The sequence below is a fragment of the Mastigoproctus giganteus genome, chromosome 2 (assembly GCF_048544385.1).
Source record: "Mastigoproctus giganteus isolate SK-2022 chromosome 2, ASM4854438v1, whole genome shotgun sequence".
NCBI classification, from domain to species: Eukaryota; Metazoa; Arthropoda; class Arachnida; order Uropygi; family Thelyphonidae; genus Mastigoproctus; species Mastigoproctus giganteus.
In genome coordinates, this window is record NC_143576.1 from 14,463,946 (window position 1) to 14,484,187 (window position 20,242).

The 20,242-nt window shown below is 37.1% G+C and overlaps 1 protein-coding gene across 1 annotated transcript in view; it reads right to left on the reverse strand.

Moving 5' to 3' along the window:
* The window catches only part of tweek (transmembrane protein KIAA1109 homolog tweek), an 806,203-nt gene that overhangs the window by 117,206 nt on the left and 668,755 nt on the right, over positions 1–20,242 (reverse strand). The window contains 1 exon segment of the mRNA XM_090388226.1: positions 8,242–8,394. Coding sequence (XP_090244352.1) covers positions 8,242–8,394 — 153 coding nt within the window.

The following is a 20,242-nucleotide window of genomic DNA, read 5'->3' on the forward strand; positions in this document are numbered from 1 at the left end:
CCTCCACTTTACTCCCAGTTATTTCAAGATTCTGTAACTTACTGCTAGAGTTGAATACACCTCTGGCATTCCCCTCGCTGAATAACTCCTCATGTGTGAATGTCGATGCAAAATATTCATTTAGTTTGTTAGCCACCTGAGCAGGATCATCAACACTTGACCCATCAATATCAAGTGGACCAATCTGATTCATCCCTTTCCTTCTAGAGTTTACATAAGTAAAGAACTCTTTGCTGTTTTTCTTTGCATCCCTTGCCAAGGATTTCTCGTAATCTGCCTTCGCCTGCCTAACCTCCTTTGTAACTTGGTTGCATATCAACTTGTATCTATCATAGGCTTCTGTGTCATGTGTTAATTTGTAAGTATCCCATGCATTTTTCTTCTCTGCCATATGCCTCATTAGTTCATCTGACATCCATTTTGGCCTAAACCTTGAACAATATTTCTTAGTTGGTATGTAAAGCCTAGTAGCTTCCAAGATAAGTTCTTTGAATGCTTCCCATTTTGAATTTGCTGTTGGTAACATCATCAGTTGGTCCCACTGTATAGAATTTAAATACTGTCTCAGTCCATCGTAGTCGCCTTTACGGAAGCAATAACCCTTCCCTTTACCCCTAATGTTAGTTACCTCTTTGAGTAAATCCCACTTCAGCACACTGTGATCACTGCCACCTAGTGGTTCATTTATCTGCAGATTCTTGATGCATGAAGAATCACTGCTGATAATCAAATCAAGAGTATTACTCCCTCTAGTTGCCTCCCGAACATGCTGATGTAGAAAACAATCATCCAATAAATCCACAAAAGCCCTGCTAGTGTGTGAGTATCCAGCCCCCAAATTCCAGTCAATATCTGGGAAATTAAAATCTCCCATTATAAGACACTCTGGTTTACTGGCCCACTCTATTTCCCTGTACAGTTCCTTATTATACTCATCAGAGTCATTAGGCCTATAGCACACTCCTACTCTCAATTTTGATCTCCCAATGCTTATGTCACACCAAACTGACTCCACACTGCACTGTCCAGCGATGTCGACTGGCTTCACTTCCTTGGTTTTTATGTGTTTCTTAACTAATAGCATAACACCTCCCCCCTTCCTATCCTGTCTATCCTTTCTGTAGACGTTGTACTCCCCAAATTGCAGTTCCGCATCCCTTATATCTGTGTGACACCACGTCTCTGATATCCCAACAATATCTGCCTTCGATGTTTTGAGCAATACCTCAAATTCATCAAATTTATTTACTAAACTCCTAGCATTGGTGTACACGCAAGTATACCTGCACCTGTTTCTATTCTTAGCTACCCTAACACAACCCATGTGTTTACTTGTACCACAATGGCTCCCAGCAGTCTCTGAAATACCATGCATCTTGTTTTTCAGGCTTCTGCTCATTCTAATAGAAGCAGTGCAAGAATCTCTTTCACCTCTGCCAGTGGCTACTGTCAATCTATTGGTCTTTGTCTCCCCCCAAGCTAGCAGTTTTCCGACCCACCTAACACTGCCTCGATAGAATCAGCAAATATTCTTGCACCCTTTCTATTTAAGTGTATCCCATCCCTGTAGAAGCAATCTCTCCTGTTAACAAGTACAGTCCAGGCTGAAAAAAATTCTACCCCTATTTATTGCAAAGCGATGTTGTGCTGCATGGGGGCGCACACTGTGTGGGTTGTCGTGAGCCAACACATGATCATTGTGCTGATTGAATAAGCTTTCCTGAGTGAAATAAGCCTCATCCATGACCAAAACATAGGCTGGAAAATTGAACACTTTCTTGGAGAAACCACTGCGCAAAAGCCACACGTGTAGGATGATCTTGGGGGAGCAGTAACTGAACCCTTTGGAGATGAAAGAGGTGTAAGGAATCGTCGTGCGAGACATGCTGTACACTGCAATGAGACACTCCTAAGGCAGAGGCAATGGCATGTGTGCTGGTAGTAGGATTATTCTGGATGGCATTCAACACACTTTCTTCCATGGTGGGAGTTCATGTCGAATGTGGTCTGCCCACACTACTCCTGTTACCTCTAAATGACTCATAATCGCACTAATTTTGATGTACATGTGCAAACAAACGGTGGTCCGGTACGTGTCTGTCTGGGAAGCGTTCTCCATAAATTCGTTGAGCAGCTCGTCCAATGCCCAATGCTAATCCATACACTAGATGCATGTCTGCCAGCTCACAGTTCATATATCGATGCATGCAGTAAATTCCCTCAAGGTCAGCAGTGTCGTTCTTTGAAGTGGATAGAGCCTCTTGAAGTTCTAGAATAGTGAGTGCTTGATTGTACAGTAGAAAGGATTTTCTGAAATTCAGATGGGATTTTTTTTTTTTTTTTTTTTGGCTAAGGTCTTAATCTTCTGAAATGATGGTTCGTATGCCGTCGATTCAGATAACTGTGAAAATATTGTCCCTAGGGCATCTGCAATCTCTGCAGGAGTAGACAGCTCCAGCCCATTCCAGGTGATAAGTGGGGAGGACAATGGAGTGGACGGAGGAGACAGAGACCTGTCTCCTCCGTCCACTGCCTGGGGATGGGTTTTAAAGGAAACCAGGTTAGAGTACCCAGTTAAGGTCGCCAATGGCGTGTCGGCAGCAAAGCCACAGAATGTCTTCGTCGGTGTCTTAAATAATCAGTACAGTCGATTCTGATTATTTGAGACACGTTGGGACTAGTGCATTTTGGTCCAATTAAGCGGCTGCCACAATTATCCAAAGTTACACATAAAAAAAAGTTAAAAATACAATGGACCTCCGCTTTACAATCAAATCACATTATGATGGAGTCACCATATTAAAGTACCATTCATTATATGATGTGTAGTAAGTGCCGGTCATTGTGATCATGTTTGCAAATTCAATTTTAATTCTATTAAACAGCGATTCTAATTAGCGAAAATAGGAGGAATATTATCCACGGGCTATAAAATTGAAGATATATTAAACACAAATTTACCCTTTATTACCTTACCAATTAAAAAATTAAATAATACATGAAAATCGGAAGAATATACCGTGATAATCGGAATAATTAACATTATTCCGTATATACCGTAATATTATAAATCAACAGGGATTACCTTTATTTTAGATATAGGAAGCTTCTTTTCCAATTCTCCTAGTCCAACTCACTAATAATTCTTGAGGATGGCGATATCTATTTTGTAAAGCAGGTGGGACGTCTTCCCCACCGTCAGAACCGTAGTGTTCAGACCGTGCGGTCTCAACAATGAGCGCTCATGATTTAGACCTCAATTAGATTTTGAGGTCTAAACTATTTAATAAATATGGACCGATTATTTCTTTTGGTCCTGTAGGACCAAAAGAAATAATCAGTCTACAGGATGATCTGCGTACTTGCTCTACAGGACCAAAAGAAATAATCGGTCCATATTTATTAAACAGTTTAGACCTCAAAATCTAATTTTATACCAATCCAAGTAATGGTTTCCATGCTGCCAGAAGTATGGTGTTTGTAGACAGCAGCCATGAGTGCTCATTGTTAAGACTGCAGCCATGAGTGCTCATTGTTAAGACTGCACGGTCTGAACACTATGGTTCTGACAGTGGGGAAGATGCCCCACCTGCTTTACAAAATAGATATTGCCATCCTCAAGAATTATTAGTGAGTTTGACTAGGAGAGTTGGAAAAGAAGCTTCCTATATCTAAAATAAAGGTAATCCCTGTTGATTTATAATATAATAGAATATAGGAATTATTGAGCATTTAATAGCTCTCAATTATCAAATGCCGTAATATGTACATATTACCTAGTTGACATTTCTGTTCCCTGACATTTGTGGGTGAGGGTTAAAATTTAAAACAGTAAAAAGATAAGCAATCAATAAAAAGAACACGGCACACACAAATTGCAAGTAACACGATATGCACAAGTGAGAACGGAGTAACAAGTTACGAAGCTTTAAAAATAGGAATGAAGAGAAGATTCTGAGAATTAATTTTTTTATATGATTGAAGATTCCATGGAAGTGTAAACACATTTCACCACAATAACTCACAAAATTCCAGCTGTCGGTATTATCATGAATTCAATAAGATCGAGTTTACTATCTGTTTATGATAGATTGCACTAACAGTTTAAAAGCCCAATAGACAGGTGACTGCTAATTGTTTTTATTGTTTTATGGTTGTGACCTCCAGAAATCCGAACGAACCACGTGATACGATTGGAGACAATCGTAGGGTAATCTCCAGTGCTGCAGTCTTCTGCTCCGATTAAACGGCATGTTGTCCCAATTAAGCAAAGTAAACCCCGGCTATTTTATCGATTGGGTTCTGTTTTTTAAGATTTGTCCCAAATAAATGGCTGCCCAGATTAACCGGTGGCCCAACTAACCGGAATCCACTGTAGTGTCAAATCCAATAGGAAGGTCAAGCTGCCCATCCTGCTCCAGGAGTGGGATATATTAATTGGCAGTGGAGAACCCACCAGGCGAAGGGGTGGGAGAGACATTTACTTCATTCATAATCTGCATTCTCACCCTACTTGCATTCTATTTTTATACTTTTTTTCTTATATTTTATATATATATATATATATATATATTTTTTTTTTCTTTTTTTCACTCACACTCATTCATCTTTTTCTCACACACCAGGGAGGAGATGCAATGATGTGTAATGTGAATTTAAATGCTAATTAAAACTAGGGTTAGTGTGTACTTAACTGTAGCATTTATGGTTTGTGTTCTTTTTCTCACACACTTACACTTTCATTCATTCTTCTGTTTTCATTTAATTTATTCGACTATTGCTTTTTGCACTGCCCTCTCTGGGCACCTCAAATTACTGTTATTCTTCAGTTGTGGTGCAGGCCTAGCTGCAAGTTTTTTGCAGGCCAGGGGAGAATGCAGTGATAGTGTTTGTGTTGTTAGTATATATAAAGTAATGTAAGTTATTTTTAACTTTGTATTCTTTCAACCAATTACATTTGCTCTTCCACTCATTCCCATTCACTCTCTCCTTCCCTCATGCTAGGTCACTCTTTCTTTCACCAAAACTGCCATTTATTCCCTTTTACCATAATTCCTAGTTCACTCAGTGCCCAGCCTATTCATTCTTCTTTCATTCTACATTGCATCCCTTTGCTACTAGCTTACAGATATTTTTCAGCTAATCTGCTTTCCTGGCTGCCTATACATCTCCCCTCCCTTCCGTGGTTACTTATTTGGCATGGAGCGCCAGGTTCCTACACATGGCAGGATAATCCTGGGGAGGTCTGTCATGTCAGGGTGCAGAATACTGCTATCCTGACAGTTTTTAAGTGATCGTCTGGGCGTGGTGGGAAACTTGGGTAATTTTAACTATTGATTATTGCTGGGGGGCTGAATTGCCATTCTTTGGATAGTTCTGTGCATTTCGAATACTTTCTGTGTGAAAGATGTAAAGGCTTTAAATTTTTCCTCTTCCATGATGAATTTGTTCTTCTCCCCTGGAAAGGGGCCAATCTGACTGGGCACACATTCTATACATTCGTATAGAATGTGTGCCCAGTCTTCACTCTCGCCACAGGTGCAGTTTGGGTCATCAGTCAGGCCTAAGGAGGCTAGTTTCGCCTTTAGGGAGCCGTGATCTGTCAATATAAATGTTGCAAAAAGTCCAGGGGCATACCACTTAGGTGGCTTTGGGCTAACAATTGCCACCCATGGTAGAAACCTTTTGGTAACCAGACCTCTGGTTTCCTGATCCCACTTTGTTTACCATAGCTCATGGAGCTTTGTGGCTTTTTTTTTTTTTTTTTTCCATCATTGAAGGTGTTGGTTGTATCAAGGGCTATCCGCAGAAATTCTGTGGGTATGCCCTTTTTACTTTTGTGGGTATGCCCTTTGTACGGTGTATACGTACACTGAATCACACTCAGTCAGAGGTTGCTACTATACAATGAAATCTGGAAAGTCTGCAGCTATACTAACTTCCATGTCAGACTTTGAACCATCTGTATATATATTTGTGAACTGAATGAATGTTGGGCAGAGTGTGCAGCTGTTTGAGACTGATTGGAGAGGGTACTTTTCTTACATAATAAAAATTCATTGCATATCAATGCACAAGAGTTCCAGTAAAGTCCTGAAAGGGTTAAATTTGAGTCAATCATCTAACAGATTCTGTAGTCATGTTTGATTTGATTTGAATTTTTATGGTGTATAGGCAACGTAGGCCCAAAAAGAAGTAAGAAACAAGAGAGTATAAGATATCTGTTAAAAAATACATTGATATATACTTATATAAATTTATAATTTTTAAAAATAGAAAAATTTCAGACATGTTGTCTCTATAAGATAAAATCTTACTGAATCTATAAAGCTCAAGTCAAATGGTTAAAAGTGCTAAAAGTGAAACAGGAAGCACTGATAAAATCACAACGTTCAATAATCATTAAAATGTGTTTAATAGTTATTAAATAACATTTAGTTTTAACCATTTACCAATTTTATGCAGAGCCAGGCTAGTACAACTTACTCTTTACAATTCCTATACAAACTAGACTGCAATAACTGGATTACTTAATCTTGTAAAATTTGTTTGAAGCTTGCTCATGCTATGAATATTTTCAATGGGAAAACAATTTCTTTCATATTACTTGCCAGTAGTCTGCACAGGGGATTAACAGGTAGGTATTATTCAATGTAATTGCCGATTTCATTGCTAGTTTTTTTTCACATTGCTTGACAGTAGTCTGTATAAGGGACTAAAAGGCAGGCAATGTCAGCTAAATCATTTCTCCCTGATTCCAATGTAGCTGAGAATACACAAATCAGGTTCCAAAAGATGACATCTCAGCTCTATCTGGGAAAGAAATAGATGAGGATTATACAACATCAGTGATAAGGCCTGAAAGAAGGGAATCTGTGTGTAATACATTTTTGGTGGTGGCAGGTTTGTAGGTGATCTAAGGCTAGTTATTCAGTGTACAGTTCTGCAGTGTATCTGCTGTATTCAGAGAAAATGGACTCAGATTTTATAGTAATTTCATTTCTAGAAAAACAGTAGCAGATCTCACAGACAGTTCTAACTTTTATCATTGAACCATTTGTATAGCCTGGAAAAGAAGTCAGAATGTTCATCTCTGTGTGCTGAGTGCAGTTGAAATTATAGACAGATGGAGTGTCAGCCTTCCTCCAGATGTTAAGGGAGAAGTTGTCGGCTGGGCATAATAGGGTGGAAGGGATTATCTTGGCAGTTCTTTGATATGAATACCAAAAGGACAGTTGGCAGTCTGACAAGTGTTATAAAGATTTTTCCAGGGTGGTTCAAAAATAGATGTGCACATGGAGTGGTCTGGCACCGATTTCACTTTAAAAGCACACTATAAACACAACTTCCATAAAAGCAATAAGGATGATTTGTTTGCTTTCACATATATACTATGGACAAAAGGTGTTCTAAAAGCTAAAGTAACAATATGGAGAGCCTGATAGTGGATGAGATTTAGGCATTGAAGGATGCAGTTTCTAGTAGATGGGACTTGGGACCCATAATTTAGTTTTGACTGCACAAATGCATGATACAGAGAGAGAGAGAGAGAGAGAGAGAGAGAGAGAAAAGCATAAGAAAAGCATGATATAGAGGAGAGAGCAAGGAGAATATTCAACCAATGAATATTGGTTGCTTGCTCTCTTAATTCACTCAGTTCCAGTGTGGATATTCCACTTATGGCAAAAATTATGTATATATGTTCTGCAAATCCATTCAATAATCCTCATATTGCATGATTGGAAAAGAATACTGAAGTCATCAACACAGTGGGCACTGGTTATGGTTGAATGAAGTTGTCCTGAAACGGCATTTGATCAAGGCAAACGATTAATACTTAAAACTGACCCTTGAGGAACTCTACCCAACTCTTGGCAAAAAGACCAAGAGAGGGTGGATCATAAACAAACTTGGAAGAAATGGCAGAATAAAAAGTTGAATAAAAACAAGGAGATAGTCTCTAAGACCAAAGTTATAAAGATCTCTTAAAATACCAAATCCCCTTCAACTAAACCTTTCAGTTCTTTTGTCAAAAATAGGCAGAAATTTCAAATGACCCCGTATAACCACAGTTTGCAAATAACATTTAATACCTTTGTTAGTTTTCAGTTTCTGATTAGTTAAAAAAATCTTTAAAATCTTAAGCAAAAATTACTTCCAAAATTTATTAAATTTTCCTTCTCCTTTTGTTTTACCCTAACACAGAACAGGAAAAACATGCAATTATTTCTAAAATTTTACCTGATTTTTTAGCACCTCCGTAAGGGTGAAAGATGTAGAGAGAAAAATCAGCTAAACATCCAGTCATACTCAGCCCACCTATAGCTGTTTGATATACTGAATTTGAGGAATCTATAGTGTTGCGTGGTCCACTTTCTTTTACATATCTGAGACCTAGGTTATCAAGACAAATTATTAAATTATTCTGTGATTTTATATTTCAAAATATATAAAACATTTTAAGCTTTCAGAAAATTTCTTATTCAATTTATAAAAAATTGGTTAAACTTTCAGTATAAAATTTTTCTGTTTTAAATGCACTTTTATGTAACCTACAGTTTTAATATTATTAATTATACTTGAGTAAACTTTTAACACTATCCAAAACCAATACATAATAGAACATTATGAATTTTACATAATTTACATTAAAAAATAAGGTTAGCATGTTACAGCCTGTGGGCCTCTAGTTACCAACCAACAATCATAAAACTTCTTTATAAAGAGTTCTTTATAAATCACCTCTTGATATTGCTTATTTAAAATTCCATGTGGGAAGGAAAACTAAGAAAAATAAAAGCAAGTGAGAGTAAACTGAAGAATAGAAAAGTACATGTCCACGAAGTACATCTCACTGGCACATATACCTACAGCCGTAGAGGAGGAAAAAAAAAAAAAAAGAAAAAGAAAAATTAATTTTAAATAAACAGTATCAAGAGGTGAATTATCATTGTAAAGAAATTTTTCATGGAATCTAGATTTCTGTAATGACTGACCATTCTTATACCTAGATTCCATCCAGATTCTAGATCTATCCCATGAAAATCTCCAACTATAAGAAAGTTTTTATTTTATTTATGCAAAATTATCTTAAATTTATATAAAATAAAATTTTTTTTTTTCACCAACTGGTGGGGAGGTATCTCCAGTATCAAACATCTATTATTCTATTCCTCCATACAGCAAACTATTCATTTTCACATGCTTAGTGTTTCAATCACTACTCTGCATTTTTAACTTTCATGAACTTACGCTCAGTCTGAGACTTGGAAAAGTTGAGTCTTTGGAAGTGTATGTTATACTTCATAATGTTCCTAGTACAGAATGACTAGCAGTATCATATACTGCTAGGAACAAAATCATTCTGTTCTCTTTAAAAAATGGAGGGAGTTTAAAGAACCATTTTTCATCTGTGCTATCAAGAACCAAGAATTTCAATTGTACCAGATGCTTAACCGCAATGATAAATTATAGATTAACATATTCAAAGGGGGGGAAAATCATCACCTGCCTATCCAATCAGTTCAAAATTCCTAGTTCACATGGAGAATACCAATACCTCCATGGCAGCAGATCAACTGAACATATATTCTGGTAAATGTTAATGTCATCTTCTTCAATATATAATATTACTTCCTCTTTTCCACAGTATATGGGTGTGGGTTAAGTCACAGCTTATGGGTAGCACAGTCTCCCTCTACAGTGCCAACATATGTTTCACAGTTATCTCCAGCTACTAATTCCCATCTTTTGTTATACACTGGACTGCTTACAATCAGCATACTATATTTCTGTGTTTCTTATTTTTCCTACATCTGAAGAAGGAATTTAGCATTTAATTAAATGCATGAGACACTGTCACTCAGGGCCAGTTATGTTCACCATTGCTAATGCACAAAAAAAAACAGCCACTCAATGTTATTTCTTTCAGTGTACAGTAGACTCTCGATTTTCCGAGATAGATGGTAAAAAACAAATCCTGGATAATTGATTTCCTGGTTAATCCAAAAATACATTAGTCCTCGACATATGTAAGCTATGACGTAACTTCTTACTTCGTCGAGTTTTACGTAACTCGGGAATGACTAATAACAAACTGCTACTATATTATTATTGTCAAATCTGAATTCAGCGCGTTACTTGTTAATCTTTCACCATTTTCATACATTCTTATTAGTTTAATTTTCTAATCCAAATCGATCGCTTTCCTTTCCTTGGTAGATTTATTAGTACTGCTGTCACTTATTCTCTTAGTCGGCACCATGATAACTGTCAAAATGAAATTGTCTGTAAAGAAAATTTCACAGGGTTAAGGCGAAATCTCATTATTATCACCCCGCACAAGCACACATTTTACTAAAGCACATTTCTGGAGGTCACTGCCAAAAAACAATAAAAACAAATTGCACTTTCCATGTTATTTGGGCTTTTCTCTTCACATCTAATTATAAACTGGTAGTAAACTCGATCGTATTGCATTCGCAAAAATACCGATATCTGGAAGTCTATGGGTTTTTACACGTTATTATGGTGAAATGTGTGTCCCCTTTATTGAAATCTTCAATCATATGAAAAAAAAAAACCATAAATAAATTGTAAGAATCTTCTCTTCTTTCCTATTTTTTTTGCTTGTTACTCCATACCTCACTTGTGCAATTTGTGTGTGCCGTGATCGTCATTATTTATTATTATTTTTTAAATTTTACAATCCTAAAAAATAAAAAAATAAAGTGAAAAAAAAATTAGGTAGTTGTGTAAGTTGGGGACTTACTATATTGAAAATGTTCAGCAACCTACGTAAAAAATTTGGCAATATATAAAAAATGAAAAAATTTTCCACGAGCTACTTGCGTGTCCAATACAATGCTTTTTTGCTATGTCGATTTTAAATCTAATAGCTTCCTTTTATTTTTTACAATGTTGGGTATGGTTTGGTCACCAATATTACAATGGTTAATAAAAGATTTGTTGTTGTTATTTGGTTTTTAGGAGCATTAGCAACTAAGGCCATATTGCTCCGGAATATGCGGTGGTCATTCCCAGACCTTTCCGCATCTTCCGTATTTGGTGGTGATGGGCTCGAACCCCAGTCTAATCAAGAAGCGTGTGCTACGCACTGCTGCTCCTTCCCACCTGGCTACGGAGGCGCCAATCAAAGATTTAACGGTTGCACCGTTTTCAAACTTGTGAATAATTTCAAGTCTTTGTTAAACTGAAAGTGGAACTCTTTTGCATTTACCCATCATTTTTGCGATTTATAAACAAAAAATATATATATATTTACTATAAAAAAATTTCAACATCCGTGACATAAATAACGAGACAAAATTTGTCTTTTTGCAGTGCAATGGAACATAACAATCGACACAACGCATTAAAACAAACTAAACATTTGGTCTCTTCTCTTTTTTCCTTTTTTTTTTGTTTTGAGCAGCGGGTGTGAAGACAGCAGGGTTGCAAGATAATGGGTACACTAATTCCCAACGACAACTTATAACGCCGCTTCTTGTCGCTAATTTCCAACTTGCAAAATATCTGAATTTTTTTATGATTTAAAAAAAATCATAAAAAAAATTTATGATTTTTTTTTTTAATTTGAAGTCTTGAAGTGTCCTGGTTAATCCAATCCCAGTAAATCGAGAGTCTGCTGTATATGTAGCTTCAATTCCAACCAAAACAACCCAAGTAAAGGTGCCTTGACTTCCATTACTTTTCTTATGCAATTATGTTATGTTTATTTATTTATTTTTATTTATTTATTTTTTCATTCTTACGTTATTACAATAAAATAAAATAAAAGTACCTCAATAAAAGTACTCATAAATATTGTTGTACTGCCAAAAAATACTATTACAGGAGTTTATTATAATAATAAACCGAGAGCCTTGTCAATCAATTCAGCCCTGGAGAGACTGCGCAAGGCTTAAGGGGTAGACTTTTTTTCAGCATGGTCTGTGCTCGTTGACAGGAGAGACTGCTTGTACAGGGATGGGATACCCTTAAATAGAAAGGGTGCAAGAATATTTGCTGATGATATTGAGGCAGTGTTAGGTGGGTCGGAAAACTGCTAGCATGGGGGGATACACAGACCAAAAGGTTAATAGTGGCTACAGGCAGAGGCAAAAGTGATTCTTGCACTGCTGCTATTAGAATGGGCAGCTCCTAGCCACCCTAACACAGCCCAATACATGAGATGTGTTAGGGTGGCTAGGAGAAGGAACAGGTGCATGTATACTTGCATTACACCAATGCTAGGATTATATTGTTAATAAATTTGATAAGCTTCGAGTGCTAGTCAAGACATCAAAGCAGATATTGTTGGAATATCAGAGACTTGGTGTCACACAGATATAGGCAGTGCAGAGTTGGAATTTGGGGAGTACAATGTCTATAGGAGAATAGACAGGATAGGAAGGGAGGAGGGGTTATGCTGTTAGTTATGAAACACGTAAAATCTAAGGAAGTACATCCAATTGATGTTGGTGGACAATGCAGTGTTGAGTCTGTTTGGTGTGCAATAAACACTGGGAAAGGAAAAATGAGAGTAGGTGTGTGTTATAGGCCTAATGAATCTGATGAATATAATGAGCAATCGTGCAGAGAAATAGAGTGGGCCAGTAAATCAGAATGTCTTATAATTGGAGACTTTAACTTTCCAGATATTGACTGGAACTTGTGGTTTGGTCACTCGCACACTAGCAAGACTTTTGTAGATTTATTGGATGACTGTTTTCTACAGCAAGATACTGTTTTCTACAGCAAGATATTCGAGAGGCAACCAGAGGGAGTAATACTCTTGATCCGATTATCAGTAGTGATTCTTCATGCATTAAGAATTTGTAGATAAAGGAACCACTGGGTGACAGTGATCACAACGTATTGATGTGGGAATTAATTAAAGATGTAACTACCATCAAGGCTAAAGGGAAGGGCTTTTGCTTTCATAAAGATAACTACAAAGGTCTCAGACAGTTTTTAAATTCTGTACAGTGGGATCAACTGATGATGTTACCAACAGTGAATTCTAAATGGGGAGCCTTCAGGGACTTAATTTGGAGGATACTAAGCTTTTCATTCCAACTAAGAAATACTGTTCAAGGTTTAGGCCTAAATGGATGTCAGATGTATTAATGAGACTAGTGGCAGAGAAGAAGAATGTATAGGATGCATATAAAGTATCAGGCAATACAGAAACCTATGGTTGTTATGTTATTTGGTTTTTAGGAGCATTAGCAACTAAGGCCATATTGCTCCGACCATATGCGGTGGTCATTCCTCTGACCTTTCCGCATCCTCTGTATTTGGTGGTTACGGGCTTGAACCCCGGTCTAATCAAGCGTGTGCTACGCACTGCCGCTCTTGCCCACTTGGCTACGGAGGCGCCACAGAAACCTATGGCAGGTATAAATTAGTCTGTAATCAAGTCACAAAGGAGGTAAGGCAGGCGAAGGCAGATGAGAAATCTTTGGCAAAGGATGCAAAGAAAAACAGCAAGGAGTTATTTACTTATGTAAACTCTAGAAGAAAAGGGATGAATCAGATTGGACCACATAACATAGGTTGGCTGCCTATTGATGATCATGCTGGGGTAGCTGATAAACTGAATAAGTATTTTGCCTCTATATTCACACATGGGGAGTGTTATTCAATAAGGGGAGTGCCAGAAATTTATCAAACGTTAACAGGGAGCTAAGTGATTTTGTAATAATCGAGAGCAAAGTGGAGGAGAAACTGTTGAAGGTGAACATAAGGAAGACACCTGGGGTGGACAGGATCTATCCAGTTACACTAAAGGAGGCAGCAAAGGAAGTAATCAAACCCTTAGCCATAATTATGAGAGCTTCCTTGGACTCAGGGGAGGTCCCCATGGACTGGAGGTGTGCAAATGTATCACCAATTCACAAAGGAGGTTGAAAAGGTGTTCCGGGGGAAAATAATGGAAGCAGTGGTTAAAGAAGCATTGCAGGATCATCTAGACAAGACTGCAGTAATAGTTAAGACACAGCATGGGTTTGTCAAAGGGAGGTCTTGTCTGACCAATTTGATTGCTTACCATGATGTGGCCACAAAGGAACTGAATGCCAAAAATAATTTTGATCTCATATACTTGGATTTCGGGAAAGCTTTTGATACTGTTGCACACGGAAGACTGCTGTACAAATTGGAGAGGTATGGCATCAAGGGTATGCTGCTACAATGGATAAAGGGATGGTTGAATGAGAGACAACAGAGAGTGGTAATCAATGGACACTGCTCTTCCTGGACAAATGTTATCAGTGGAGTTCCCCAGGGTTCGGTGTTGGGCCCCCTGTTGTTTTGTATATTTATCAGTGATATTGATGAAGGTATATCAGGTTTAATGTCCAAGTTTGCAGATGATAGAAAGGTTGGCAGGGTTGTTAGCGACAGTAATGACAGTATGCTACTCCAACTAGACCTAGATAAGTTGGGAAAATGGGCTGAGCAGTGGGAACTGGAGTTTAACATTGGATTTGTCAAAGTGGGTAGCAATAACCGAAGAGACATGTACCAACTGGATGGTAATACACTCAGGAAAGTGGAAAGTGAAAAAGACCTGGGGGTAATTGTGAAGCCAAATATGAAGTTTGCTGAGCAGTGCAGACGGGCTGCCAGAGCAGATCATGGAGTCTTTCAATGATATATAGGAATTTTGCTAGCAGGGAGAGGGAGGTGATAATACCGTTATACAAGGCAATGGTCAGGCCACACCTAGAATACTGTGTACAGGTCTGGAGGCCTCAATTTAGGAAGGATGTAGAGTTGCTAGAACGAGTACAAAGAAAGGCAACAAGATTGGTGAGGGGAACAAAGGGGTGCTCTTACCAAGAAATGCTTAAGTTCTGCAAATTGTAGTGCCTGGAGAGTTATTGTTGTTATTTTGGTTTTTAGGAGCATTAGAAACTAAGGCCATATTGCTCCAGGAATATGTGGTGTTCATTCTCTGACCTTCCCGCATCCTCCATATTTGGTGGTGATGGGCTCGAACCCCGGTCTAATCAAGAAGCGTGTGCTACGTAGTGCCTGGAGAGTAGGCACCTGCGAGGTGATCTCATTGAGGTGTATAAGGCCTTGAAGGGGTTGAGCAAGCTGAATGCTGATGGGATTCTTCGTCTTCCTCAGACTAAGAACCTGAGGGGGGCACAGTTTCAAATTGAGGAAAGACAGTTGTAGAATAGATGTGTGGAAATTTGCCTTTAGTCAGCGGGTAGTTGATTGGTGGAATAGGCTTCTACCTTTTGTTGTGGAAGCTAATAGCCTAAATAAATTTAAGGCTGAGGTGGACAGGCATTTGGAACGAATGGAGGGATAAAATGGGAGGGTTTATTTTTTTTTGGCTGATGCTTCATAACCTTGCTTTCTTGCATTGTATGAATCTACTAATGCTAATGGTAATGACAGTAAAATAAACAAAAAATTGTCATTGTTTATAGAAGTTACTTGTACATCAGTAAACAAAACATTATAATTAAGCACTGCTGATTATAATTATAATCATATCTGATTATAATTAAGCACTGCTCCATTACACTAATACCTTGGGTACTACCTATTTGTACACCAATCTTTTTTACTTCTACAACGTGGTTTTGTATTTCCTTCAAATAATTAGCATTACAGGAACTCCCCGCCTTATGTAATACTTGACTTAAGGAAATTCGACTTTATGTAAGTTTTTTCAGGTCGGCACAAACTTAAAAATATTGTGGAAACGTATTTTGCATCCTGTAGGAATAAATGGAGGTATCGTGAAAATATCGTTATGTGAACCCAATAACACACAGGGTTTTTTTTTTTTTTTTTTTTCCTCTCTTGGAATTTGAAAATTTTGCTATATTATTAAACTATTTATCTCTTTAAAAAGTCACATTTACAATGGAAATTGCACTACCCTTTCATCGTTATCATATGTTCCCGTTATAAGAATCAATTTTGAACGCCTTTGTGATATTTTTAAAAAACACATTTCTGGAGAACACAACCATAAAACAATAAAAACAATTTGCACTTTCCAGTTTATTGGGCTTTTCTGTTAGCGCATCTAATTATAAGTGGGTAGCAAACTCGATCTTATTGCATTTGCAATAATCCCGATAACTGCAATTGTGTGGGTTTTTACGCTGTTATGATGAAATATGTTCCCTTCACTGAAATCCTCAATCACATAAAAAACAAATTTTCAGAATTCTCTTCATTCCTATGGGACCAACAAAAAGTACAAGTGGTGGCGGTGGCAGGAAACGAAAAAAAATTGATTTAGAAATGAAGATGAAAATGATTAAGAAGTACGAAACAGGACAAAGTTTGTCATCTATTGCAAGGGAATTAGGTCTCACTGCTTCAACAGAGAATACTATTTTAAAGGACAGTGCACATATAAAAGAACATGTCAAAGGATCAATGCACTTAAGATGAACAGTGATCACAAAACAGCCTTCAGGTCTATACTGAAGATGGAACAGCTGTTAATAATATGGATGGAAAATCAGATTCAGAAGCAAGTGCCCCTGAGTCTAATGCCCATTCAAGAAAAAGCAACAAGTATCTATCAAGATATTAAGGATAAGTATAGTGAACCCCAACCCAAGTTCGTGGCAAGCAACGGGTGGTTTTAATAGGTTCAAGCATCGTGCTGGTTTCCACAACATTAAAGTATGTGGTGAGGTTGCCAGTGCCGCTTCTGCAGCTGCAGAGACATTTTGTGATGTGTTGGAAATTACTGATGAAGGCGGCTATTCATTGCAACAAATTTTTAACATTGATGAGACTGCTCTGTATTGGAAAAAAAATGCCAGATCAAACATACACTGCCAAAGAGGAAAATACAATGCCAGGTTTCAAGGCATCAAATGATAGGGACACGCTCTTGCTTGGGGCTAATGCATAGGGAGATTACAGATTAAAACCACTGTTTGTGTACCATTCTGAAAATCCTCGTGCATTTAAGGGCATCAACAAAGCCACCCTACCCATGCATTTCCAATCGAACCAGTGAGCATGGATAACAATATCTCTCTTTGAGGATTGGTTTAAATGCTGCTTCATTCCCGAGGTTGAAAAATATTGTAAACACAATGACATTCCTTTCAAGATTTTGCTTCTATTAGATAATGCTCCTGGACATCCTATGCATCTAGATGATTTCAATTTGAACGTGAGTCATATTTCTACCATCAAACACGACTTCACTCATCCAACCTATGGATCAGGGTGTTATTTCGAATTTAAAAGCATACTATTTATGCACATTTGCTCAGGCATTGTCTGCAGTAGGCGGTGAAAAAAATTTTACGTTAAGAGACTTTTGGAAATCTTACAATATTTACCACGCCATCTTAAAAATTAACAAGGCCTGGGCGGAAATTACTAAAAGTTGTTTAAATGGTACATGGAAGAAAATATGCCCATGAAAATATGCCCAGGTTGCAGAGCTACTTCAGTTGGAGGTTGATGCCAAAGATGTGGAGTTAATAGAGGAAGAAGTGAAGGAATTATCTAATGAAGAACTTATTTACTTGCAGGCAGCGATAGTGAAAGAAGAAAATGCTGAAGAAGCTCAAGATGAACCAAATGAGGAGCCAAGATACTTCATCACCAGAGAGATGGCAATGCCGACATTTGAGAAGATGGATCCTGACAGCAAATGATTCTTAAAAGTTATTAATCTTCTACAAAGAAATTTACGATGAAAAGAAAAAAGCCACCGTCCAGTCATCCATTAATATGATGTTCTTTCGTAAGGTTGAGCAGCCGACCCCTTCTAAATCTCCACAGCCTTCAACCTCTGCAGCTGTGTATTATCAATTGAAGACATCGATTCTGGCAACGATGCTCGAGAGGTAAAACTTACTGATGTTATGCCTGTCTCCTCTCTTTTTTTGCAATTTTATAATTTAAAATTTTTTTTTAAATTGCACACTTTTGTAATTTTTCCTGTGCCTGAGATAAAAAAATTTAATAAATACAATAAATAATTCTATTTACATGTTCGTTGAACATTTCTTTTTTGATTCAATCAATTCAGCGAGCACAGTTGCGAGTGCTGCACAAGCATGGGGGAAATTCCCCAACTTACGTAAAATCCGACACACAGCATTCGATGGAACGCAACCCTTATGCAAGTCAGGGAGTTCCTGTATTTTATTAATAGTCTTTTTACTTAGAAAGGTTAACAATTTACCTCTGCCTCTATGTTCAGGATTGTTAGACTTTCTTATTTGAGATTTTTTCTAGATAACTTAAGTAACACATCATATTTGGCTATAGGTAAAACTAACTCTAAAAAATTTTTTATTCCTTATTTCAATGTTGTTTGGAAGATTCCTTCATTCTTTCCTCTATAACTTATTCCTTGTTTTACAATAAAGTAAATTATATCTATTAGTCTTAATAGTATTAATCTATTTTTCCTTTGTCTCATTTTAGGTCTTCTAAATCTTTATTAATCTTCTAAATCTTTATTAATATTATGATGTTTTTTGGCCTGAAAATAAGAATCTATGGTGGTTTTATGTCTATTAGAATTTTTGTGATTCTTTACTCTATTGTAAGTGTACTCTACATGTGATGTGGGCTGAAAAACCCAAATTAACTCATGGAGGAACTGCACTCCCTCCACCTGCAATTGGTTAACTAGAGCCCCAGTTGAAGAGGACTTTTTAACTTTCTCCAGTTGTCAATGGGACTCAAACCAAGACATTTTCAAAAACTACTATTGTACTGTCATGGTAGTAATTCATTTAGACACTATTATTTCACAATAGTTTCTATTCAAATATATTGCATATACTGCAGAACTGACTGCAGCTAGACTACCATTAGAATATATTCAACACTCCCACTCCTGACAAGGGGGGGGGGGGTATCCAGTCACAAAAATCCTAATATCAAGGTCAGTATTGCAACCTATGTCCCATATTGTGATTACATTCATCTTATTCAAAAAGGCTATAGAGAAAGATGGGTGCATGTCTGCAAATGATAAATAGTTAATTATTTATTACAGTAAGTAGCACAAGCCTGGAAATAAATCTTTCAAAAAAAAAAAAAATTAATTTTTACAGGACTGTATATTGGACACACGCACACACACACACACACACACACACACACACACACACACACACACACACACACACACACACACACACACACACACACACTTACTTAGAGGAGTAACTGGTTTGCAGTACCATAAAACTACCCTTTTTATCAAAAATTGTAAACTTCTATACATAAGATAACATTTTAAGTTTAAAATTCAAATATTTGCATATATAGTGCAAATTTTAGCTAAATAAGTTCTTGCACCAAAAAACCCAAAACAACAAACACAGCATAAGAGGCTAATTGAACACAGTATAGCACCCTTTGCAGATAAAAGTGCATTGTTTTGATAGTTTGTGAGAATGGCATTGTATTATTAAATTAAATCTAAAATGGGCTTTTTGATTTAGGAGATCAGTGTTATTTAATCCACTTTGGAAAAAAAAAAAACCTCACACTTTTAAAACACCATATGCAAATTTCACATGCAATTTAATTTCCCCCTCCCTCTTTAATTTCCCACTCAAGCAATTGATCTCACCATCTTATCTTTTCTTCCAATTTGCTTTACAGGCACTGAATGATCAACTTTCAGTGACCCATTAAATAATGGGTCATTGAGAGTGTGTGTGCCATAAAATAGGCCAAAGGGATTCCTGGGTAAGATTTGCTACCTCAGTTATGAAAAGTACTGATGTCTGAATAAGCCATAGAAAAATTAAAATGGTTATTGGTAAATATCCATCTTCTCTCTAATCATATATTAGAATGGAATATTATTTCCTTTCATCTCTTGAACCCCTTCAGTCAGTCAGCCATTTACAATTACTGAATTATGAGAGTTTCTTATTGAGTTAAACTAAAGTTAATTTATCCTGTTAAGTTTTAGTTATGTAATGTTGTTATGCCTGATGATATATGTTATCCTATGCTGCAGAAATTCAATGAGAAAGTATTACAGTCTGTTTCTCCCTTTTGACCAGATTTTCATGTAAAACTGTTGTTCATCTGCACCATGGTACTCCACTATGCTGTGTCTTTTCAAAGCCTGCAAAGAATTGCTTAGATCTGCACATTGTTCAGTTACTCTCACCAACTGTTTCAGCAAGACCTTTGAGAAAATCCACTTCTATCTTGTATGGTGTCACTAAGCACAAAACCAGTGTTGGGCTGAACA